General features: G+C 31.1%; 1 protein-coding gene across 4 annotated transcripts in view; it reads right to left on the bottom strand.

Moving 5' to 3' along the window:
* Positions 1-5687: 5687 nt before the first annotated feature.
* LOC124365991 (cytochrome P450 4g15-like) overlaps positions 5688-27759 on the bottom strand; it is a 33960-nt gene continuing 11888 nt past the window's right edge. Inside the window, exons 3-13 of one of the 4 annotated variants that reach the window (XM_046822160.1) lie at positions 27112-27218; positions 26860-26953; positions 25383-25562; positions 19034-19100; positions 17812-17941; positions 17081-17141; positions 16261-16361; positions 15042-15110; positions 14684-14849; positions 7872-8051; positions 5688-6237 (exon numbers count right to left, since the gene is read on the bottom strand). In XM_046822160.1, coding sequence (XP_046678116.1) covers positions 6080-6237; positions 7872-8051; positions 14684-14849; positions 15042-15110; positions 16261-16361; positions 17081-17141; positions 17812-17941; positions 19034-19100; positions 25383-25562; positions 26860-26953; positions 27112-27218 — 1313 coding nt within the window. In that variant the 3' untranslated portion in view covers positions 5688-6079. Of the gene's footprint in view, positions 6238-7871; positions 8052-14683; positions 14850-15041; positions 15111-16260; positions 16362-17080; positions 17142-17811; positions 17942-19033; positions 19101-25382; positions 25563-26859; positions 26954-27111; positions 27219-27759 lie in introns of those variants that run through there. The other 3 variants (XM_046822161.1, XM_046822162.1, XM_046822163.1) reach the window with 3 other exon arrangements.

Here is a 27759-nt window from a genome sequence, read left to right as displayed (position 1 = left end):
ACATTATACTTTTCAGCTGTATACTACAGGTTTTGTTAGATTTGAAATGTTATTGATAAGTTGGATTTTGGGAATAATCTCATTCTATAATTTTAAAAATTAAAAAAAACTATCCATAAATTAGTTGAAAGCTTATAATATATCAAATTAAGTTTACGATTTGTTTAATAAAAACTTAAAATAACCATAGATTTTAATATAGCTTTCCATAATTATGATACGTGAAAAAATAAACCTTGATTATTTACACTGTTTGATAAGTTACTTTGAATTAACGAGTTGTACAGAATATAAACATTTTGGTACCAGTAGTATGTTCTAAAGCAACTCTTTTTCGTTGTCTCGCTGGATTGTCTAAGTTTTTCTATCAAAACTTGAACAATACCGAGTGTTGTATGATCCTCCCTTAGTTCGGTGCGTAACAAACTGAGTTGAAAACTTTCTTCATCTTAAGATAGAAGATATATTCATATCCGAGAAGTGATATAGGCTCTTTAAGCACAGGTATATATATATATATTTAAAATGTGTCTTTTACAAATCTTAGTGTGGTACTTGAATTTATTATTAAATAAATAATAGCTTAATTCCTAATGCTTTTTAGTGTATTTTTATCTCAACATATTTTTCTACATACGGTGTTGTAAATAAGTTTACTTTAATATTTATCAACTGACTTCAGTATCAACTTACAAAATATTCTTTTTTCTTTAAATATTTTTACATCGTATGTACCTAAATGCTATTAAATATGCCAAGAATGTTTCTCGGCTAAAATAAAAAGTAAACCACATTACAGGCGTATGAAGATAGCATAACAAATTTCCTGTCAAGATATATATATATATATATATATATATATATATATATATATATATGTAATTGTAACTTTTATTATTTATAATAAATAATACACTTTATTTAAACTTTCATTTAAAGAATGAATCCCTATCTGAAAAACATATAGTATATTTCATTATTTAGGGTGATGTAATTAATTTCAAATACCTACTGTGCTACTTCATAGCACATAATCACATTACAAAGTAATAACAAAATTATATATATTACTTGAAAAAGAAATTTAGTACACAGCATTGAGATTACTTTTAATACACCAAGATATCAAGTTATAGTAAATATATTTTGGTAAAACATATTTAGATTACAGTTTTAAATTTGAATCTATATTTAAAAGAAAAGATAAAGGGAATGGCTTACGTGATTCGAAGAATGTTTCAGAAATTTTTAGTTTAATTTAATTTAGTTTCGCTTATAGTAAAAAAAAACATTTAATCACAAACTAAACAAAATATTATTTTTTTTATTTATGTTATAAGAAAGTTAAAATTTTCGATCAATTTTAATTTTTGGACAGGAAGTTTACCTTTATTTAATTTGAAAGAAGAACCTTTTCTTGAGGAAACCTTTACAAGACAGGTGGTCGTGTAAGCTCTTGAATATTCAATTTAAATGATCATATCCAGATTAAGAATCTTATACAAAGCCGATTTTAATTATATGTTTATTAATGAACTATTTTTAAAGTGATTTAAGAAAGTATTCTCCTGTCTATCTACCCTAACAAATATAATTATTGGGCATTTAAACTGGAAAATAAATGTTTTGAAGGCAATAAAAAAACTATATAAAGAGATTTTGTAGATTTTGGGTATCTGTCTATAGTACCGACTAACAGCATTATTCGTTATTTCAGACTCTAATACTTTTAAACACATTTACACTATTAGGTAGGTGTACGCTACAGACGTGACGTGTAAAAGGCCTAGCTGAAGTTAAAAGAAAAATGTAATATCTATAGCTAATTTCATTCTCAAAAGTTCCTGTTGACAGACAATTAGGCAGAAAAATACTGCAAATCCCTAGTAGAAAGATAAAGATAAGAAAAAATTTACCAACCAACTGTAATAGCTTACAGTGACGCTAATTAAAGTCATAGATAGACATACAGGGTGGAAAAAAAGTATGGAAACGCTTTCACTAATTTTGTATGGCTTCACTTATACAAATTAAATCTTGTACATCACCAACTTGTATTAAGAACCTAGTTTTTTGAGACCAGTGGGGACATTTTATCTTTTTCAGGGGGACGGCCCGTGAGGAGTCGGACGAAAATCTTAAATGTAAGCATAGGCCGAGTTTGGTATCAAATTAAAGGTCTAGTAAAGAGAAACTCATTACCGCAAACCGCACTTAAAAAGGTTGACCCTATCCAGAGTAACGAGCCGTATGAATTTCATGACAAAGAAATTTAGTAATTTTGTCTTGTGAAGTAACTAATTTACTTTCAGTAGTATGTTTTATGTCGGTTATGTAAATTTGAAAAAACAATTTTCCAACAAAAAATTATTTTTTTTTACCTCTACATTTGTTGGATAACAGTAAATAGGGGTTTTTCCTGTCTTGTCTTCAAGAAACTGAGAGTATTCAATAATACCACCGTAACTCCTTATCAACATGAGGTCAAGGTCCAGTCCCTCCAGCCCTTTTATCTCAGGCAAACATAAACTGGTTTTAGGCAATACAAATCAGTACTGTCACAGCAAAACTCCACAGTTTTGTATTTTTAATATCAGCTTGGTATTTAGTCTACGTTATAATTTTCCACGTAAGATAAAGTTGAAAGTCTTCACTAGAAGGTACTGCGATAGTTATATTTTTTTTTTACTTAAGTGTTTACATTTTATTCTACTAGTTTTTAAAAGCAATGTCACTTAGTGAGTTTGAGAGAATCACGCTGCGCTGGTATGGGATATCTAGTTCGTCCCTATGAAGAAACAGCGCATTTTGTTTGATGACACTTTTCTTGATAGACCCCCAATTAGTAAGTCAACAGTGTTTAAGACAGTAAAAAGATTTGAAGAAACTAGAACAGTCAAAGATCGCGAAAGAGGTGGCAGGCCTAAATCGGCAACAAATGAACAAAAATCTTTGGATGTACTCCAAACATTTGTTGAAAATCCCAGCACCTCGGCCAGAGTGGCTGCAGAAGATCTTGATATGAGCCATACCTCAGTGTTGAATGCTTTACACAAAAACAAGTATCACCCTTTTAAAGTAACCCTAACCCAAGAACTTGCAGAGGATGATTTTGATAGAAGGACTGAATTTTGCGAAATAATGATGAGAAAGTGTGACGAAATTCAAAATTTTTTAAGTTCGATATTGTTTTCAGATGAAGCTACATTCTTTGTTAATGGAAAAGTTAAAATAGGCATAATTGCCGTTACTGGCCGACCATAATCCACACTGGATGATAGAAGGCCACACACAAAGGCCTCAGAAAGTGAATATGTGGACTGGGAATAATAAACAATAACATTGTAGGACCGTTTGTGATAGATGGAAATCTAACAGGCGAAATATGTTGACAAATAACATTTTGCTAGCAATGCGTGGCTCTTCTTGGGGCAAATTTTAATGCAGTATGGTTTCAGCAAGATGGAGCACCGCCCCATTACTATTTGCGGGTGCGCAATCTGTTAGATGAAGTGTTTCCTAACCGTTGGATTGGTCGCAGGGGTACCGTTGAGTGGCCGGCTAGGTCACCGGATCTTAATCCACTAGATTTCTTTTTGTGGGGCTTCTAAAAGATAATGTGTAATAAAAACTAAACCAGCCAACATTGAGGAGCTGACAAATCGTTTATTAGAAGAAGCAAGAAGAATTACACCTGAGATGCTTCAAAATGTGACTGCAGTAGGTTTTTATAATAGACTAGCTTCATTTGCCAACAAGTGTTCGGAGAGCAGTTTGAGCACCTCATTTAAAAGGTATGGTTATTTTTTGTAATACATAGATAATTTTTAATTTAATTCTTTTGGATAATTGTGTTCCATAAAAGTGTCATTTTCAGTAAGAACAGTTTACTTGAGACTGTGAAATTGCGGAGAAATAATAATTAATCAAAACGTTACTTATGAAATTCAAACGGCCCGTACTCTGGATAGGGTAAACCTTTTTAAGTGCAGTTTGCGGTAATGAGTTTTCTCATTACTAGACCTTTAATTTGATACCAAACTCGGCCTATGCTTACATTTAAGATTTTCGTCCGACTCCTCACGGGGCCGTCCCCCTGAAAAGATAAAATGTACCCACTGGTCTCAAAAACTAGGTTCTTAATACAAGTGGTGATGTACAAAATTTAATTTGTATAGGTGAAGCCATACAAAATTAGTGAAAAGCGTTTCCATACTTTTTTTCCACCCTGTATACGTTCATTGAAAGATTTTTTGTCTTGATAGAAATTAAGTTTCATGCAAAAGTTTAAATTTACATATAAGTATTTTTATCTACGCAGATATACAGTACCACAATAAAAACATAAGTTTTGTAATAATATTTAGTGATAGCTTATCAAATTAATTAAATCAAATAAATTTGAAGTAAGTATTGTTATAAAGTTTGAAATAATTTTTGTGATAGATTATCAAATTAGAAAAAAACTTAAGTTAAATATAATAAGTTTGAAATAAGTCTTAGTTAGGTTTACAGTATAATTATTTCTTAAGTTATACCAATAAGATCTAGTTTACTAAGCTCCGTCCAATACCATTAAGAGGCATGCAACAGTTTGACGAACCAATTAGCCAACATCACATGTTAATATGATAATCCTGTTGAACTTCCGGGTCATTCGGTTTTCGAGATGCATTGTGGACAGACAGACAGAAAATAGATTATCCAAGTACACTAGTATAAGTTTTCACTAACGCTAAGCCAATTAGCGTACAAAAATCACATGCTATATAGACATGGGATCATGAACACGAATAATCTTGCCTAGTTTTGACCCCCTCACGTATACGATGGGACAGGAAACTTTTTTTATTAAAAAAAACCAACCATGTAATAATTTTATACGTACTGTAATATTTTTAAATTGTATAATTTTTTAAAATATTTTGGTTGATATTGAGGCTGTTATTTACGTAGTTAAATTTTGAACATAAATTATTTCAAAAACCTACTGATAGTACAGATGGTAAGCAAACAAACGTGGTGTAATTAATTGTGAATGTAATTATTGTATGACTTCATAATATGTAATCGCCTTACATTCCCAGTATAAATAGCATTATGTATGTATTGGCATAATTTAAACGGTACTCTATGGCATGTAAGTAGCTTAAAGTGGTCAAGCAGCTTACGCTCATGTTAGGGTGTAATGTAATATTAAACAGCTTACTGTTTAAACCTTAGCACACTCCATCCCCAAGTTGTATTTACGTTATATAATGCACTCATATTGTTTTATGTATTCAAATTAATAATTTATGAACGCTGTACAGAAACAAAGTATGAATCAATACTTGTAGTACTTATAAGTAATATACATGTCAAACGCATACAAATCTTTGTTATTCGTAAATATTTACGAATTTTGCAGAGGTCAAATTTTTATAATTTGAAATACTTTTGCTTAGATATTGGACCTTTTTTATTTATTAAGCCTCTCTACTCATAATGGCTGAAATTGGCTATGATTAGTGTTACAATATATCCTCATGTTACTAATGAATAAGGTATCATACTATTTTTTAGAGAAATAAATTATGAACTTTATACAGTATTAAAAGCCTGCAACTACAGAGGACACATTGATATTACTATCAAATTATAGAAGGAATGGTAGTCGGGTTTAGAAATATTTAAAAATAGGCTTCTTCGTTTTATACCTTGCTTTTATAGGTACTTAAACATTGATTAGATAGCTAAAACTGTTTTATTGCACAACAAGCAGAATATTCAAGAATTAAATGAGCGTTAAACAAGTTTGGTTTAAATTCTGTTCTATTGCCACACTCACGTACATAGAAAAGAATATTAATTTAATTGTACAATACGTATTAGAAAGAGATTTTAGGTAGCAGATAACGGAATCTAAACACACATTGCCGGTGGTATTGTATTATAAATTAAAAATCCAAATAGTAAGTTATTGATTTGCCGTTTTACAAATTCTTATAGCTCTTTATGGACCTAGATTATCTTACAGTTTTAAATGTGGAAATATTAAAGGTCAAGGCTTGAAGCAATACATTAATTTGAAAACAGATTATCGATTTTCAAATCGTACGAGGAGTTTCGTGTTAGAACTCAGCACAATCTTGAGAGTAGGTTCAATATCACACAAACGTACATTGCTGTGCACTTTGTAACTTCTAAGCAAATGTACCATGACTGTCTTCATGAAGAACATAGCGTACGTCTTTCCTGTAAACACATTTAATATTACTTGCTACACAATCTTGCAAACACTTACATACATAAATCATATATGTATATATATATATATATATATATATATATATATATATATATATATAATTTTTATAAATATTGAATCACAAAAAGTACGTGCTCCGCTGGGATTCGAACCCGGATCTCTCACTTGCCAGGGTGAATGTACTACCATTACACCACAGAACCCTTATTTTTTACGATTCAATTATTTTTTATTTGGCCGTATATATATATATATTCACTTCGGATGTATAAATGAAGAATTACTCTATTACACTTATTCGATTTCCTTTAATATTTCGGCTTTGCCGTTTTCAAAAAGGTATAAAAACAAAATTCATTTTTATGTGCAATGGATTTGTTGTCAATCTAACATAATCCATTGCACAATTTTTACATATTAATTGATAAATTACATTTTTACTTTTGCAATTAATTTGTCCTCTAATAGGGCAAGTTTTCTTTGTTTTACTACTAGTACAAAAGTATTTTGTAAAGCTGATTTTAGCATTTTTACGAAACACTAGCCTGGGTGGTTTTGAACTTAAGTTTTTGGTAATTGGTGAAGATTTAAGAATGTTGTGTGCCGTTCTTAGAATATTGTTTGTTTTATATAAACCAGGAACATATTTTGTTATACATTTTACATCATGATTATTTTTTATTTTATGAACATTAGCGTGTTTACTTTGATTATTAAAAAAATTTAAGGATATCTTCTTTTGAAAAATGCATTTCAAAGTTTTTATAGATAATTTTGAAAATCTTCACTATAAGTACATAATTTTTTGCCCCTAACTGACAAAAAGTTGGGTACTGATTTTTTGACATGTACAGGATGGCAGGTGTTGAAATGTAGATAATCCATTGTGTTACTGACTTTAATATGAATTTTTGTTTTGAGAAATCCAGATTTAATAAAAACATCTACAACCAAGAATGTTGTGATATCTTTAGAAAATTTCCAGGTAAATTTTAAAATCGAGAATTCGTTTAGATTTTCCAAAAGTTCTTTTAAATATTCTAAGTTTTATTCCAAATCATAAACATATCGTCAATGAATCTCAACCATACAAGAGGTTTGTAGGATTGAAAATTCTAAAAATCTTCTTCTAATTTTGCCATAAATAGATTAGCATACGCAGGTGCCATCCTGCTGCCCATATCTGTTCCATTAATTTGGAGGTAATTTGTATCTTGATATTTAAAGTTGTTCATAGTTAAAATAAAATGAAGTTATGTAATTATAAATTTTGTGCTGGGACTGGCTTGCTTAGGTCTAGTGGTTAAAAAACTATGAATTGCTTCTTCGGCCAAATTGTGAGGAATGTTTGTGTATAGGACTGGACATTAATGGTAACCATAATTACATCGCTGGGAATGGGTTGCTTCATTTCATTCAGTCTTGCGATGAAGTGATCGGTGTTATTGATGTGTGACTTTAAATATTTCACCATTGGCTGCAAAATTTCGTCGATAAAGCTATATATATATATATATATATATATAATATATATATATATATATATAGAGAGAGAGAGAGAGAGAGAGAGAGAGAGAGAGAGAGATTTCTTAGTATCAAGATGACATAAACGTGACAATACCTATACAATTTCGTGGTCCACCACTAAAAGGGAGGAAAGCATACGGATGTCTTCCTTCAGAGGCGTCTGGCGAGAAACGGTCTGGGAGAAATATTTCAGGATCGGGGAACAGGTCTTCATCCCGGCCCATGGAGTAGAAAGGAATCATCACACGACTATTGGCTGGCAGCGTTAAAGTTGCTGTATTGTAATGGATACAGTTATTAATGGTGTTAGTACTAAAATAATAGCACACATAAATATTGCAGTAGATGATAAAACAATAATGGATATAATAATAAAAGAGAATCTTTTTTTTACATATTATACATAGTCTTAATTAACCACTTTCAAACTACCACATTATTGCATAATATACAATACAAATTGCATAATTTACTTCTAGTCAATAAAACCTTGTATAGGCCACATTTACATATCACACAAAATATCTAAATGTTAAATTGGATGTCCCATATTTTTTATAATACGAGTATATATATATATATATATATATATATATATATATATATATATATATACTAAAGTGTATATATATATATACAGGGTGTCAATGAAGTCTGGAACCTCTTTTTTAATTTTTAAACCACAATATAAAAAAATACCAAAGTTCACACGCGCTTACTGGTGATAGTAACGCATACATCTGCCCAATTACCGACCGGATAATCCCTTCTGGGACAGTCCACAAGGAGTCTTCTTAGCAGCATAAAATTCTTAAATAGCAGCATAGGTCAAGTTTGGTATCAAATTAAAGGTCTTACTTAGAAAGGTACAATGTCACAAACCGGACTTCAAAAGGTAGATTCATTCAGTAGTTATAGCTATTTGAATTTTAAAACAATTGAACAATGTAAATTATTAAGTATTACAAGTAAACACCAATTTGTAAGTACCTGTGATCAAAGTAAGTGTTCAAAATGTTCCCCTCCCATCGTCTGGCAATGTCCTAGGTGATTGTAAAAGCCATCCACTGCATTTTGAAGGTAGTCACGAGGAATATCTTGAGCTTCTTGGACTATGAGATTTCTTAGGTGCGCCAAATCTCGAGGCTTAGTACGATAAACTTTATCTTTGAGGTATCCCCAAAGAAAAAAATCCAGCGGAGATAAATCAGGGGAACGAGCAGGCCACTCTACTGCACCATGTCTTCCAATCCATCTGCGAAGGAATATTGTATCCAAGTATTCTCTAACAAGGAGAGCAAAGTGTGGTGGCGCGCCATCTTGTTGGAAATAAATTCTTTGAAATTGTCGACCAAGAGCAGCTTGTATTGCAGGAATTATCTCATTTTGGAGCATTGCTAGATACGAGTCACCATTTAAATTACCATTGATAAATAATGGGCCCATAATTTGATTTCCTGTAATACATGCCCAAACGTTAAGTTTCTTTGGATGCTGTGTATGACTCTATCTGCCACTTTCAAATTCTAACAGTAGTTGTGTTATTGGTAATAATTATTGATTCCTGGCTTCGATTACTACATTGTCAGATGATGGGAGGGGAACATTTTGAACACTTACTTTGATCACAGGTACTTAAAAATTGGTGTTTACTTGTAATACTTAATAATTTGACCTATGCTGCTATTTAAGAATTTTGTCTGACTCCTTGTGGACCGTCCCCCAAAGAGTTATCCGGTCGGTAATTGGGCAGATGTTTGCGTTACTATCACCAGTAAGCACATGTGAACTTTGGTATTTCTTTATATTGTGGTTCAAAAATTAAAAAAGAGGTTCCAGACTTAATTGACACCCTGTATATATATATATATATATATATATATATATATATATATATATATATATATGACATATGTATATATACTTGATGAGATTCGAACTAATGTTTACTGTTTTAATATTTACACAAAAAGTTAAATTGGTTTTGAGTTTCATTGTGTATTGACTATAAATAAAAACAAAACAAGAGTTACGCTTTTAACTTTTAAAATAATAATATTATTATTATAAACTAATGTTAATCCTTTTCATTAGGAGAATATATAAACACGATAATGTTTTGAATACGTAATAGTATAGCCTTGAGGTCACAGGGATATGTTGAATCATTTTACAGACTTTTTATCTATCACTTTTATAGGTAGCTGATACGGTGATAGGTAGCGTTAAACTATGAACTTTCAGGTTTAGAAGTAACGTCAAGCATTGTTGCTTATATTTTGTCCCAGTTTCTTATGTCGCGTCGGTTGTTCTAAATGTATACCTATCTTTTCTTTCTCAGCTTTGAGCATATATTAGTTGACCTCTTTTTGGTGAGTAAGGTGGTAAGTAATGTGCGGAGAACGCATGCAACAGAATATGTGTCGGAAAAGGCACATAAGCACATATGTTGTAAAAAGGCAAAATTCTGTTCTCACAAATATATTAAAGCATGGATATTGAACAAAATCCTTTTATTACATTATATATTCTTAGTATTTATAACATACAAAAAACATTATACAGAACTAAGAATCGCCGCTGTTTACACTAAAAACCTATTATTTGTGGACGTCTAAAATGGTTAACGAATTCCAATATGTTTGCCTATAAAGTCTTATATTTTTCGTACAATATTCTAAACCATTGCACATTATTTACCTTTTTTTGCCTTAGCCCTACCATATAGCCTAATAACTGAAATTAATATAAAAAGTACAAATAGTATTGAGAGGTTTTTAAAGCAATCCGCTAAAATTTTATCACTCTATATCTTAGCAGCTTTTGCTCGATCCAATGCTGAATTCTATATGTGTATATTAACATTAAAAAACCAAAAAGGGCATATTAAAACCGTGTCATTGACCATCTGCATGATAATCTATCCGTATGTGAGATTTCTTTTAATATAAAATCTTACGGATTTGAAATTTGGTACGTAGGTTCCTTTAAATCCAAAAAAGGTGTTTTTGTATTAGGGCCAAAATGTGATCCTGGGACCGTCTTTACGTCAGTGTAATATATTTTATAGACCGATCATAAAGATTTAAAACTTTTTACATAGGTTTATCTTGGTCCAAGAAAAAACAAATTGATTATATAGGGTTTTTAATTTTGGCCGGGTAGATGTTGGCAGCCTGTGGCGTCCATGTTGTTTTTGTGTCAGCTCTTTCATTAGTGTATTGTTGTTCAGAAAGTAATGCCATTTCATTACAACTTATTTCATCATGACAAGTTACACGATTGAGCAGCACGTTCAGGTGATCAAACTGTATTATAAAAATGAGTGTATTATAAAAACAGTTAAAACGTTACGTGCGTTGCAACCATTATTCGGCAGTCACAGAGGACCTTCAATTTCCACTCTTCAACGTTTGGAAGCTAAATTCTAGAATACCGGTTCGGTAAACAACCAGCCTACACCCAGACGTCAAAGGAACAGCAGATCTATCGAGGACGTCACCACTGTCCGTGAAAGTGTGCAGAGGAACCCGAAGCAGTAAATGCCTCGCCGTGCACAAGAACTCGTCCTTTTAGCAAACTTCAACTTGGAATATTTTGCGTCTGGATTTAGGCTTGCATCTGTACAACATCGTCCTGACCCAGGAGCTTAAAGTTGATGACCATAGACAACGCCGTTTGTTCGCCGAGTATGCTTTGGAGCGTTTGGAATAGGACCCTAATTTCGGCCAAAAAGTTATCTTCAGCGACAAAACACATGTCTGGATGAATGGCTAAGTTAAGAAGCATAATTGCCGTATATGGGACAACGCAAACCTACATGAGGTTCTCCAGGTATCGGTGCATCCACAAATTGTTTGGTGCGGGTTTTGGGTTGGCGGTGTGATTGGTCCGATTTTTTTGAAAACAACGTTGGTGAGGCCATCACTGACAACGGCGAACGCTACAGTACAATGATAACGGATTTATTTTGGCCCAAATTGTACGATACGGATGTAAGCGACATGTGGTTTCAGCAGGACGGCTCTACGTGCCACATGGTGAACAAAACCATGAACATTTTGCATGAACGACTTGAGCGTATGGTTATCTTTCGCAGAGGTGACGCGAACCGGCCACCGAGGTCGTGCGATTTGACGCCCCTAGACTTTTTTAGTGGTTTCCTGAAGTCGCAGGTCTATGCCAATAGGACTCAATCAACCGATGAACATAAGGTCAACGTAACCCAGGCCATCGCTCAAATTCAACCGGATTCATGCGGCAGAGTAATTGAAAGTTGGGCAACTCGAATCCTTGCTATTTTGAGAAACCGCGGTGTACATTTGAACGATGTTATATTCCACATATAATGGCATACATGGGCCTTCCAAATGAAAAATAAATTTCGTTTTTATATCATACATAGCGTGTTTTACTTCATCTCAACATCTACCCGTTCAAAATGAAAAACCCTACAGGATGAAAAATCAACGGACACACTGACTCTGAGCAAATCTCGTTATTTACCTGTATATGAGATAACACTTGATATTAAGAAACTATCGGTTTTAAACTTCGTAAATACATTTAAATAGTCCAAAAAATAAGCAATCTTTTATGAGATCAGAGGGCTGGCCAAGTGCGTAAACGTGTCCCCTTCTATACTGTGTCTCTGTGCGATAACTCTTGATAGAAAGGAGCATTTAAGAAAAGATATGTTGCAATTTTGATCACAAGTTCTAAGAGCGGTTCTTTCATTCGTCTGTACGACCCTGCGATAACTGCCCTTGTGATAACTCCTAATAGACAATAAAATAATGGATACAATAACAGTATAAAAATGGATTGTCTACTTGGTAAATATATTTCTTGGTGTATAGTAAAAAACTCACGAATTTGTGGTCAAAAGATCGAAGGACTATCCTTCCGACTGTGCATCCGTCTGTTTCATAAATCTTTTACTAAGGTTTGTATGTCGAATGATAACTCATTGTATCGATTCATTACATTAACAGTTAACATTAGTTTTACAATCAATAAAAAGAACTCTCCTAAGTTCTCAGAAAGAATTTAACACCTATTTTTTATGTAATACTATATGTTATACTCGGCTTCGCACGCAATGTTGAAAATCGAAGTCCTTGTGACACTCAGTAACAACAATAATCATGTAATATAATAACATGAAATGATGCTGTCACATGAAATTTCCCAAACATAAGTAGGCGTACAAAAAGTACATATTACTGGGTTTCTGGCCATTCATTACTAATTACTGGCCATTCATGGTTGAGAGAATAATTGTTAAGAGAATGAGAGATTATTCTGGTTCTTAGATAATGTTTTGCACATCTAGGATGCCTTGTTGTATCGATAAAAAAAGATATAATCTCGGAAAATACTTTGGTTCTCTACTAACCATTCTCATATACTTTCTTTCTAAGAAGTTTTTGTTGCTTTATTTGATTTAGTCTTGCATTACAGATGAATAATATATAAGATACGTATAACGAGCCTATGTCGTTCAAAAGGTGTTTACTTATGGCCGTGTTTAAATTCAATTTCGGTTCTATAGTTGATTTCAACCTATAACCCCATTCAATAAAATATACACCTATGGATCAATCCGAAATCTAGTTCAACCAAAAAGCGTCTACTCCCTTCTCTTGAAATTAACTTTTGTCTAATATATTTCCAGTGCCATATTTGAGTTTGCCTTGTCCATATGAAGAAAATACACGTGCGTACGAAGGGATGAGTAGCCTAATACAGAAAATGGTAATACTTTATTTAATTTCGGTATAAGTGCGTAATCCTTATTAAATTCATGCAAAATTTCAAGATAATCGTCCATAAATTATTGGATTACAGAGATAATCTTGGTTTTGAGACTGTAGTCTGGGAAAGAACGTATCGTTGAAACATGATGTTATGTTGGTCATGGCCGTTTTCCGCCACTATTAAAATTGCTTATTACAATGCCAAGGAAGCCCACATGTTTAAAATTCGTCACCATCTCAGTCTGGAGTAAAACTAAAATATTAAATTTTTATGTGATATCTGCATCACTAATGACCTAAAATTCTATTGATAACATTCGGCACTATTCTAAATTTGTATTCCTTGACAAATGTTTCTGCCCCAGTCGAACATCACTTGAAAGTGTAAACAGCTGATTAAAGTCAGTTAAATTTGTATTATACAATATTTTTTAAATAATATATAAATTGGATCATTTTCTTATTTTAAACCTTCCTCAGTTTACAACGAATGTTTTGAAAAATTAATTACCCGAATATGTCATGCCTTTCTCGAGATTAGCGCTTAGCGACGTACTTTCCGATTAATTTTGTATATAAGATTTTAATTGTTCTATGCATTTTACTGTGTGTTTTATAGCTTTTCCAGGATATGAATAAATGAATCGGCTTATGTCTCATAAAATAATGTTCAATACTAACCCTTGTAGGGATACAGAAAGAAGCGTATTTTCATGGTTTAGAACGAATAAAGGAAAGCTTTAGAATATAGACGCTTTTATATGTTAAATTACTATAGAAAATTTAATGAACACGGAAAATACTGCAAAAAGTAAGCTGTACGAAATCAAAATGTAGTAATTGAAATTAGTTATGGCCTTTGCCAATATGTATAGTGTAAAAACCTACACACATTTCCATTTTATATCTAAAAAATATTTCTGTCATAAAACCACGTGTATTATTTTTTAATATGTACTGAAAATTGATAAAATATAAATCATGGTAATACTTTTTGTATGTTGATGTAGATATTTTTAATTCAGATTTGTAGTTTCATGAAGTAAAATGTGTTAAAAACTGGGATTAATTCAGAAAAATACATTGTCAGTTTACCGATAGTTGGCCTATTCCAAATTAACGTTTTAAATTTTATTAATCTACTTACACAGTTTTGTGTTCCTAGTAACTTTCCTCACAATGGTGGGAATACTTGGATATAGTCGCATAGATTCCATGAGAGATTGTTCAAGATATCTCAGAGATCTCAGGTCAGAGAGAGTGACGTCACTAGGGTCCTTAACTTCCTGCAGAATCTCTCTGTAGATTTTTTCCTATACAGAAAAGGAAGTATGTTGTTGCAAAGTTCAAAAAAGGGTAAAAAACCCGTATAGCTTGCTTCTTCAAATGTATATATTACTATAATTAGTATAAGTGTGTAATTATTATAAAATAATATGAAAAAATAGCTATAGCAACCTGTTACTTTAATTTGTATTATTATTTATTTACTAATTTATTCTTACCTGCACATCTGAGTGATTGGCAAGAATTACTGTAAAAAATGAAAGAGCCGAGGCTAGAGTTTCCGTTCCCTGGAAGCATATTTTCATTTTATAAAAAATTAAAATCTACATATCTTTTGTCATAAGTCTTTAGCTTAAGAATTTTAAAAAATCAGTAAATTATTTTATGAATACAATAATCAGGCACTAAAGACTGCTTTATATAATAACTTAAATCTTAAATGTCTACATTCCAATGGAACGAATCAATCAACGATGGGCAGGTTAATGAAAACATTGCACAAAACAATAAACATGAAAATGTATTTTGGATGGATGAATTAAGCTTCATTTCTGTTTCCTCTATTGATTGCAATAGTATGGATATATAGGCTAGTATGTTCTAAAAATGAAATTGTTTGACAAGAGCTTGCATATATATTTATTATATAACTTAAATATAAAAAAGGCACGGATACAAATCTAAACTTAAATATATAAATATGTTTAACAGTAGTACTATAATAATTTTACCATAGATAGCAGTGGTAACATATTGCAAATATAAAGTTTATTATTGAAAATCAAAATTAGGTTTAATCATTGTACTATGTGGTCTATGTATAGTAAAACCCTGAAACAAGAACAAGTTACAATTATACTTAACCTCTTAACCAAAAACATAATATCTACTTGAAACATGGCTACTCTTATTTTAAAACTTTGTCTCTCTCTCTCTCTCTCTCTCTCTCTCTCTCTCTCTCTCTCTCTTTCTCTTTGTATGTATTTGTGTGTGAATATCTATATGAGTATTACTGGTTAGAGGTATCTAAAATCACCTGGTCCCAATTCTGGCTATTCTTTGCTGGTCTATACATTGGCCAGCAACTAAAAATCATGCGACTTTCATAGCATCTCAGTTGACACAAGCCATCCTTGTGAATACAAGCAAGTAATGGTCCTACTCCACTTTTGTCTCTCTTTTTTCAAACATCGTTTCATGCCATATATATACATTGATTATGTACCTGATGCTTAAAGTTGTATGATGAATCACAACCATGCGAGTACATAATACAGGAGCACTTTACACACATGCCGTATGCATCACAGAAAGCGAGACACCGACATTCAACCTAGACTCTATGTTTATGTGCAACATAAATCCTAATGTTTCTAATTCTCTCAAAAACAGCAATATGATTGTATGATAGTAGTGGATATCATCCAGATTACTTACAGCAGCCAGCATTGTGTGCCTTTCATCCCTCCAGTAATGGTCATCGCCAGCGACAGACGGATTATCCATGGATACATCCAGAAGGGTTTTGCAATGTGAATCTTTAAAAAACAAAGATCACCATTGGATTTCTTCAGTAAGATAAAGTAACTATTCCGTATTTCTACAAGTTAACCTTAGAAACACAACTACAATTAAAAAGAGGCATTACCTAAAATAATTTGGATTTTAAATAGAAATAAGGACCAATAACAACAATATGATTAATGAGACGCAGTATTATTACAAAATAAATATGCCTTGTCAGATGTGTAATTGTTTTAAAATATAAAAAAATCAGTTACAAACATATTATGTTTCAAGCAATAATAGCAAATTTTTACTTTATTCATGTAATATTTTTTAAGGGAATTGTGGCAGTCCATTACTTAGCAGTTTGCATCCAGCACTGTAATTTCAGCACAGTTTTGATCTAAATTCAAGAAGTAAAACCGCAGAACAAATATAATCCAAAATTGTTTTAACTTATTTTATAGGTGTGTTTGTTGTAAACGAACTTGCTTGGCTCGACCTTAATAATATTGGGATATAAATTTCAATTCTGAATTGCTTAATGGATTTAGTTTCTTAAAAGTTGTAATAGTATTAACCTTAAGGCGCAGAGTTTTTAATAATGGAAATGTAATGTTAAAATGTTCTGATTTCCTGCGATCGTAATTATACACAGGAGAAATATTCCTTTGTGGGTGAACATGCATTAGTGTATATATTGATAAACGTGAGTTTAACTCAACTAAAACTATTTGTTTAGTGCTGTTACCCTTATATCCCAACTTTTGTTTTTGGTAGTACTCTTCACCACAGAGTTCTTCCTTCCAAAGCTGTGAAAATTCGTTCAGATATAAATATTGAGAACCAGAGAATGTTTGAATATTGAGAAAATCTTAACCTTAAAGTTTAATGAATAAGTGATCAAACGAATAAAATAATGAAGAAGCGATTCATTTTTACAGGTGAGGTGAATAGTAATAAATTTGAATATTCTTAGAACAACATATCAACTAAAAACAGCATATGTTATATTTTACTATGCAGTAGTATTATTTTGTGAAATATGTTAATGACGATCAGCCAAATTTGCCAAAGTCCTATTTAAATTATGTAATTGATTGATCGTTACTACATTACTGTAGTAGACCGCACGAAAATAGTCGGGTGGTATTTTATGTGTCTGGATTCTGCCCAGCACCCTGCGGAAAAAATCTGGGTTACCAGTTTTACATGTAAAGACAGTTAATAATCCGTTACATCGTCAGTTTAAATAAACAAAGAACACAAGTTTGGTACAGTAAACTAGTATACGCAAATTTCATTTGATTAATCTTTTTCTAAAAACCGTTTTAATAATATATACTGTATGTGACCATACCTACGTCATAGCAGGAACAACTAATGGTTAGAAGTAATATGGCAACACCGCCTTGAATGTTTTTGGGCTATTTTGGTGCAGGCTGCTACAGTGAAAATATTAACGTCTGGCATACTTATTACCTTATCAAAATACTCTGTTATTTCAGAATAAAGCTGCTTTGTGTAACTAATTTTGTCTCCTACTAGCATTGCAATCCATTTTATGTGAAGCCAAGGCTTGTAAATGCTTTCATAAACCAATTCACCATGGCTGAAAAACAAGAAAACATTTAACGTTTGGATGTAGACGTTTTTAGAGTTCACAAAGAAAACTGTAAATAAAATAATTTTTTTATAAACTTACAGCAATCTAAACCACATTTATTTCATAAATTAAAAGATAATATTATGATTGTAATATTTTGGACCTATTGTTAAATACATAACTTAACATTTTCTACTACTAATAACCCATTTCAGACTGACAAGGGCTATCTATAACATTCTCTAAATATGAATCTGAATTTTACTACTTTTAGTTCAAGGCCATGATCGTTTTAAAAAGTAATAAATCATACAGACATGCTTTTATCTTAAAGGTAAAATTTGGAAACAAAAAATAAAAAACTATTTACCTTAGTAAAATAATATATCACATGTTTACAAAAAATATTATCAATGATACGTCTAAGAATATGATTCTTTTTTGTGAGTAGTCTAAACAAAATATCTATTTTTTTCAAGTATGAAAATTTAGGATTTCTTAATAATCAGCTCTTTTACTCATATGTCCTGATAGTTAAATGAATATAGTAATGGTATCCCCCTTATTAATATTCTTTGCTAAATATGACCTTTCATTTTCGTAGATACGGCCGGAATTTGAAAATCATGAGATAAGAGCATAATAATATAAAGAAATAATGCAATCATGAAAGAATTTTATTGTACCTCTATAGATATATAATATAATAATATATATATAATACATATTGTAAAATAATACAATTATATATTTAAAAAATATATATATATATATATATATATATATATATATATATATATAATATATATATATATATATTATATTATATTTTAAAAACATAATTGTATAATTTTACAATATGTATTATTCAGAGTTTATTTATCGACCCTTTACTTTGTTGTGAACGATATTTTAGTAGTACATGTCAGTAACACTGAATTATTTAAATAATAATAATCGTTTCCTAAGATAGGAACCGAAAAGATTTTAAATTTGGAGGCGTCCTTGAACAACTCGCTGGACTTTGAACAATGTAAATATATCTATCCATTATAAAAGAACAAACAAGCCTATTTTTATTTCTAAAATTGTACTTACTTTTGCAATCCTGTATGAATTGATTCCCTAATTGTTTTGTTCACAGATCGTTTTGAAAGAACAGTTCCTGGAAAAAATTATTAAAATTTATATAAATGTATTGTAATATAAATGTAACGTAATATAAATGTAATTATGCAATGTTGCACGTCTCTTAATACAAATACGTAAAATTTACATTAATAGGAAAACATTATCCAAATAACACAGGCCAACCGAGTACATACACACACACATACTCAGCCCATTAAAAATGAGTTACTAAACATAAGGCTTACCAATTAATATGCAATCAGATATAAATATACGTAAGATGAAACGAAATAAAACATAAAATTATAGCCTCCCTAATGCTGACAGCTATCATTTATTGCTATAATACATTCCAAACTAACAAGTTTTTGTCTTTGATATAAATGCGTAATCTCAATCTAACTAGACACTAATGGTAATATTTGAAAGATAACTGACCTAGCCTAAATATTGGGGTTACTAATAATTCAAGAAGTTCATTACTTGACACATGTAAACAAACTTTGTTATTGGCTGAGCGTTAGAGGAGCCTACCACTATTTGGGCTGGAAAACAAATCAATTATTTATATCTCTCCATTTCAAATTTTTGTAAAAAACTGTACTATAGACTTAAAATTTTCCATTGACCCTTATTTATGAATTAGCAACCTTGATGGTCCATGAAACTGCATATATATGCAAAAATATACGCAAAAGATAAATTTTGTAAACAATCCGAATTTATAAGATTATAAATACTAACATTTTAACACAATATGTAGTATATTTATACAGTAAAAAGGAATAACCCAGTTTTGGAGCGAAACTCGATGTGTTAATGACAAAATGTGATTTTATCGCAGACAGGTGTTGCATTACACCCCTTACCTCATCGAAAATCATTATTCTTAAACACTATTACGAAACCACCTATCTCATCAATCTATGAATATTTCATGTGTAAAAATATCTTAGTAAAAATCATATGTTGATTTTATATTTTGCACGTAATATGACGACCCATTCTACATACACACAAAACTATGTGCAAGTCCATCAATGGAATTAAACCTCATTAAAAAGGTTAACCTTTTCAAGTTTTCCAAAACGTCGTTGAAAGTTAATTTCAACACAAATTTCTTGGTTTCATTACTTCAGAAGTTTGATCATAAATATAATGACATATTTGAATGACCGCAATGTTGAAATGTGTTTAAGACTGTCTAAAGAACTCCAACTAAATGTAAACTATATAAAAGTACTCTCTCTTGCAAATGTTAATCTATATATTCACATAGTCAATACAGTAAATATATATCCACCAGTGTTTGGATCAGAGTTAGTGAAGTAATCGTACGATATCTTGCAAATGTTAATCTATATGTTCACGTATTCAGTACAGTAAATATATATCCACCAGTGTTTGGATCTGCGTTAGTGAAGTAATCGTACGATATCTTGCAAATGTTAATCTATATGTTCACGTAGTCAATACAGTAAATATATATCCACCAGTGTTTGGATCAGCGTTAGTGAAGTAATCGTACGATATCTTGCAAATGTTAATCTATATGTTCACGTAGTCAATACAGTAAATATACAGGGTGTATATTATGTCTGGAAACACCCAAATATATCCTTTAATAATTTAAATATAAATTTGAAACCTCTTACAATCGTGATAGAGATTGGGCATCTACTTTTTTGGAACAATGTTTTGTTATGTCACACCAACGGGGGACGTCCTGCCGAGGGTATCGTGAATATTCTTAATGGAAGCCTATACCTTGTGATACATAATTTTAAAGGTAATAGCTTACTGAATTGAATCCCACAAACCGCATCTCAAGGGAATTATTCTATCAGAAAATAGAGCATTTTTAGTATTGAAAATTTTACTGATGTTCAACAATGTAATTTTAACATGGTTCTTGCCACAAAATGTGTTACACTAATTTTTTAGCATTTTTTTAAATGTTCAATTAAATAAAACAAAAATTTCATTTTAAGCTGGTTCTATTAGCACAAATTTGCCAGTTTTTTATTACAGTACAATTATGGAAATACTTATGTTATTGATTTCTTATATTACAAATAAAAAATAATGTATGCTGTTAGAAAAGTCTTACAACAAACGTTTTACCTGCATTTGGTGTCAAAGCAATTGTTCGAACTGTGTTCCTTCTACGGTTTGACAATGAGCCAATCTTGTGTAAAATGATTCGACAGAGTTGCCTAACATTTCTTCAGTTATCAAAGCAATCTCCTCTATAATCCTGTTTCTTAGGTCTTCCAAATTATGAGGCTTTCTTCTATAAACATTGGATTTTAAATGACCCCATAGGAAATAATCGATTGGTGACAAATCCGGAGATCTTGGAGGCCATTCGATTTCTCCTCTTCGGCCAATCCATTTATGAGGAAACCTTAAATCCAAATACTCTCTTACCTGTCTCCCATAATGGGGTGGAGCACCACCCTGCTGAAACCATACATTATCAAAGTATTCTCCTGATGCAATTTGAATAGCTGGGATTATTTCATTTTGGAGCATATTGTAGTAAAGTTCGGCATTTAAATTTCCATTGATGAAAAAGGGTCCAACAATTTTGTTACCTAAAATTCCACACCATACGTTCAGTTTTTGTGGTTGCTGTGAATGGGACTCAGTAATCCAATGTGGGTTTTCACTAGCCCAGTAACGGCAATTGTGCCTGTTAACATTGCCATTTAGGAAAAAAGTTGCCTCATCAGAAAATAGTATGTTGGTCAGAAAATCTCTATTGTCATCCACATTTTGCGCATCACAAGTTCACAAAACTCAACTCTTCTGTCGTAATCATCCTCACTTAACTGTTTGGACTAAATGAACTTTAAATGGTTTGTATTTATTAATTTTCAAAATCTTACTCACAGACATAGGGTGCATATCATGTTGCTGTGCAGCTTTTCTGAGCGATGTATGTGGGTCTTCAATAAATGTTTGCAAAACATCTAGTGCATGTTCTTCATTTGTTGCAGATTGTATCCTACCCCGACTTTGGCCGATTACGTACACTCCCTGTCATTTCAAAACGCTCAATAGTTTTTGATATTGTTGAAAACACTTATGGGATTCCTTTCTGGGAAAGTGTCATTAAACAAATTACAAACTTCCCGATAAGATCTTTGACGATCGCCATATCCTCGCATCATCAACAGAGTAATTCGTTCTCTTTCAGACAATTCCATTAAAATGCCAAATTAAAAACTGAACTACTGTAATTAGATAACCTTGTTGACAGCAATGCTTCAGAGACACTGATTAACTCGACAGGAATGATATGTATGACCTTTGTCCATTTGTAATTCCCAAGCTTAGACCTGTCTAGTGAAAGCTCCATGCTCAACAAACTGAAACCTGTAGACCAGATGATTAATAACACAATAATGTTTCTCATAGGCTAGTGACCTTTGTCTCTTTAAACCTTCCTGCTGACTGGAAAAACACCAAGTACAGGATTCATAAGTAATCAAAGAAAGTGACTCATAAGTTTTATTCATTGTAATAAAAACTGGTAAATTTTGTACTAATGAAACCAGCTTAAAAAATAAATTGTTTATTTTATTTTAATTGAACATTTTAAAAAATGCTAAAAAATTCTTGTAACACATTTTGTGGCAAGAACCATGTTAAAATTACATTGTTGAACATCAGTAAATTTTCAATACTAAAAATGCTCTATTTTCTGATAGAATAATTCCTTTGAGATGCGGTTTGTGGCATTCAATTCAGTAAGCTATTACCTTTAAAATTATGTATCACAAGGTATAGGCTCTTCCATTAAGAATATTCACGATACCCTCGCAGGACGTCCCCCGTTGGTGTGACATAACAAAACATTGTTCCAAAAAGTAGATGCCCAATCTCTATCACGATTGTAAGAGGTTTTCAAATTTATATTTAAATTATTAAAGGATATATTTGGGTGTTTCCAGACATAATATACACCCTGTATATCCACCTGTGTTTGGATCAGCGTTAGTGAAGTAATCGTACGATATCTTGCAAATGTTAATCTATATGTTCACATAGTTAATACAGTAAATATATATCCACCAGTGTTTGGATCAGCGTTAGTGAAGTAATCGTACGATATCTTGCAAATGTTAATCTATATGTTCACGTAGTCAATACAGTAAATATATATATCCACCAGTGTTTGGATCAGCGTTAGTGAAGTAATCGTACGATATCTTGCAAATGAATATCTATGGAGATGAGTTTTGAGATATCAATCCACTCCTGAATTGGCAATAAAGTATGATGTCGGTCAATATCTATTCATTGGTTTAGGCTGAGCGTTAGCGAGGTAACCGGCCGATATCTAGTGAATAACTAACAACATGACTTTTAATATATAAGTTCAGTCCCAAATTTGCAACATATATATAAGTGTTAATACCTTTCCAGGATTTCGCTGAGCTTTAATGAAGAGTTACACGGACAGAGTAATTCTGAACTCATTTCAACAAGTAGTTGTTTATTGTCAAGTATATATTGAACATATTCTGTTTCTATCTAGTAATATTGTCGATACCCAAAGTTTGGTGCAAGGAACATGTAATTTGGATAACCAAAATTTATTCCAACTAAAGTAAGTTTATAATCTCAGCTCTATAGTCAGACTATAATTCCATTGCACATTAGAATGAACAAAAATCGCAGCGATACAAACAAACCTTAAAATTAAACCAAATCCTATTTCGGCCCATGCAATGGAGCATAAAAAAATTCGATGAATGCTTTTCTCTAAAAAGTATTAACAAAATTCAGAACCCCCATAAACTTAAAATGAATTATTTAGAAATAGCTCATCAGAGGGTGCTACAAACTAAACATCCGGATGGTCTAAATTTAAGATATGGATAGCAGTATGTATAAATTACAGTTTACAATTTTAATTTATAACATTACACATTTCACTACAAATTTAATTTATAACTTTATGCTCCTTGTATTAAGCAAAATTATTTAATCTCTTTACGTAATTCAAAATTAGTTTTAATAACATAATGATATTTCTTTTGTTTATTATATGTGTTGATATATTTACTTATTTACCTATATCTCTTGAAAATGTTTTAAGACGAAATATAGATAATTTTTATGTTCTTTTCTTTTATTTTTTCTATTGTTATTGAAGATATACGTATATATATATATAATAGTTTATAGTATATATATATATATATATATATATACAAATATATATATATATATATATATATATATATATGTATAATAGTTTATAGTATATATATATATATAAAACTAAATATATACTATAGTTATATATATATGTACTATAAACTATTACCACTACTATACTATTTATACTACACACGTTTTTTCTTGATTAGTTTTTCTGATATTTAGCGTACTATTACAATAAATCACACTTGGTAATTAATTTACTATGCTGCAACTTAAATTTACGGAGTTATTATATTTTGTAACACATATCGTTTTCTCAAAATAGCCAAACTGGAAATTTCAATTTCAAAAAATCAAAAGAAGTGTAGTATGGAGGCCGAGCAGCAAACAAAACCTGAAGTGACGTGCAACGGGAACATGTTTCGTAAAACAGGTATAGATAAATCTGCATATAATCTTGAGATAAAACCCGTTTACTTATTTTTTAATCTTCATAAAAAAAGATTTGTATAGTTTACTTTTATTCGTATTAAAAATTTCACCATTTAAGTTTACACAGAGATACAGCCCTATAACTCCAAAATCTGTGACAAACACATCGCAGGGACATGGAATTGTCCATTTGTCTGTGTTTCCGTTAATATTGAGTGAACTTTGTTTTAAATTTACTGAAAACCATCGGTTTCATATATTATTCTCGTGTTAACTTAATAAATGTTATACTTACGTATTTTCTATTGGCAAGTATGCCTCATTTTTATGCGCTTATTTTTTCATATTCTCTTAATTTTTATGTGATTGTTACACCTTAAGTTACGTTTTGTTTTTAAACTTAAGAAAGAGGACAAGTAACGGTTTTAAAAAGTGCATGGCTTAAGTTTTTTTTTAATATTCTATGTTCTAGCCCATGTCTGAAATTCTCTATCAATTATAGTCAAACATTGTTTCAAAATTTTTCAGGTGCACCGCACAAAAAAATTTTAACAAGACTAAACAACAAGGATCTTCCAGAAACTAAAAAATACTGAAATTTTTATTACACAGTATCTTAGTTTCCAAGTTATATATATGCATTTATAGTTATATAGTACATTAGACTATAATAACATATAGAATACTTTTATTTAAATTTCAATACTTGATATAGCATCCAGCGCTGCATTGAAGGACAAATCATAAGAGTCAAATATCTCGCCTTCTACGCCTATATGTTGGACCACTTCTCTGCTCACTTCATTAAATACAGGAAGGAAGTTCTCAATGTTTGTGGGGTGAAACACTGGATTGATCAAACGCCGAGTCTTCTTCCAAACTGAAACTGAAAATTTCACAAAACACTCGGTATGACGGTTTGATATTTTGAATACTCCAAAGTGATTAAAATTATAATCTGGTAAATATTCTTAAATTTTTGAGTTTTAAATTATGTCAGCTGATTTATTTTTTAAGTATATTAAGATGTAATTATTTGCTCGTACATCAAAACCGTATTATTAACTTGGTGGGTCAAACTGTTTAGAGTTTATTGTGAATAGCAGGATTTATGGAAATTGCCCACACTAGTTATAAATTAATTCGTTAAAATAAATTTAACGTAGATGGTGAAGAAAAAGCGCAAAACATTCCAAAAAAAGAATTCCTTCAAGGATCTCTATTAGAGTATTGTTCTGAATGTATTGGTTATGGGGTTTCTAAGGTTAGGACTCGGGGAACGTAATTCACTTAGAGCATATAACAAAAAACGACATTTGTAAAATTAAATTCAGGATTAACGCGAGAATGAACAAGTTTTAAAGCCTAAAAGGCGTTACCAGAATTAATATAAGTAATATACTAGAAGGAGAAGACTGTGATGTTATAGCTAGATAGGAAATTTTATAGGTCGATACGATTTTGAGTGTGTTCATAAGAAATGTATGGCTTAGAAATAAAACTAAGAAAAAACAAAATGCTTAGGATTACTATAGGAAAGATATTAAAATCGACTATCGTTTTACGTAAGTAAAAAAAGTAAATATTCTTTTTGATCAAATTTACACAAACAGTGAAAGGAGTTTTTAGAAAAATATACTCAATTTAAAGTATTATATTTTGTATATTAAACATTGGTGAGTGAATAGGATTATTATATTATAAGCTCTAAATAAATTGTGATTATTTAAAAATAATATACATTCAGGTGTTATAAAGGGATAGAGTTGATCTGGTTATTGAATAGTGAAGGACATAAAGGGAGGCAACATAATAAGAGGAATTCTGGATATATCTCACAGAAAATGAGTAGGCAATACAAAACCAAGATGAAAGTCCTAAAAATGTTTATTCCTAACCTAAAGGAAATAAAATCTTATACAGAAAAAATTACATGTCATTCGTATATGATGTCTGAATCTATTGTTGGAGAGCTCTGGGGCAGTCAGTAGATTTATTTTGCAACTACCCCAAATTCTGTTGAAAACAAATTTACATTTATTTCTGAGGTAATACCTTTAAAGGTTAGTAGAGAGTTCTGGTACACCATTAATATATATTTTCGAGTTAATTCCGTATCATATAGAAATTTTTTTGTTCTTTGTAACATTCACTTATTTATACAGTTTTAAATTGTATCTCACCTTTTGCAGTTATTAATCCTTTTCCTAGAAGGATCTTCATAATTTTGTACATTTTATCGTCTTTTTCTAACGTGGTACTACTATTCAGAATAATCTAAAAATAAACAGAATACCAATTTTACTACACGTAAGGAATATAATTATAAAAATTAAAGAAAACAATGAGATAAACTTTATTTTAAAAGATATTTCAAATATTATATGAAACGTGCGGAAACATAAAAAATAAAATGGCAAAACAATGAAACTTACCCGCACATCTGAGGGGTCAGATATTACAAAAGTCGGTACAGGTCCAACCCAAAAGCAGAAACGCCTTTTAAACTTTATAAGATTTTTGAACAGATTTTTCGTTGTACCTAAAAACAGTAATCGTTGTAAAAAGTATACTTAAAATATTACTATAACATAATACCAGGGGTGTTTGAAAATATATTAATTAAGATTATTTACGTTATTTTAAGAGGTATTACAATATGACATAGTATTGCATGCAGTTTTAAGTTATTCTTGGAATTCTACATTTACATGTCAGGTTTAGGGTTATCAAAGTCACTAGAGGGGTTGTATAAATTCAATTTATGTCTCAATTTCAGTCTGTCCGCTCGATATCTCGAAAAAAACTATAAAACTGAATGTTCGCATGATCATTCATTTCCACATAAGCATCACATCACTGAGTACGATGAAGGAGTATGTGAGTAGATGGAATTTGGGTAAGCATTGGTGAATATTTTTACATTTTAAGTTGAGGAAAATGTTACATCCTCAACGCAAGAGCTTCAGATTTCAGGAGTTTTATAATTTAACAAACAGAGGAGAGATTGTGAGCTTCATAACCCTTACTATTTGTGGGCAAAGGTTGGTCAAGATTTGATCAACCTGTGATCTAGTTTTTGC

The sequence above is a fragment of the Homalodisca vitripennis genome, chromosome 7 (assembly GCF_021130785.1).
Source record: "Homalodisca vitripennis isolate AUS2020 chromosome 7, UT_GWSS_2.1, whole genome shotgun sequence".
In the NCBI taxonomy this organism is placed as follows: domain Eukaryota; kingdom Metazoa; phylum Arthropoda; class Insecta; order Hemiptera; family Cicadellidae; genus Homalodisca; species Homalodisca vitripennis.
This window is presented reverse-complemented; position numbering and strand designations above follow the sequence as displayed.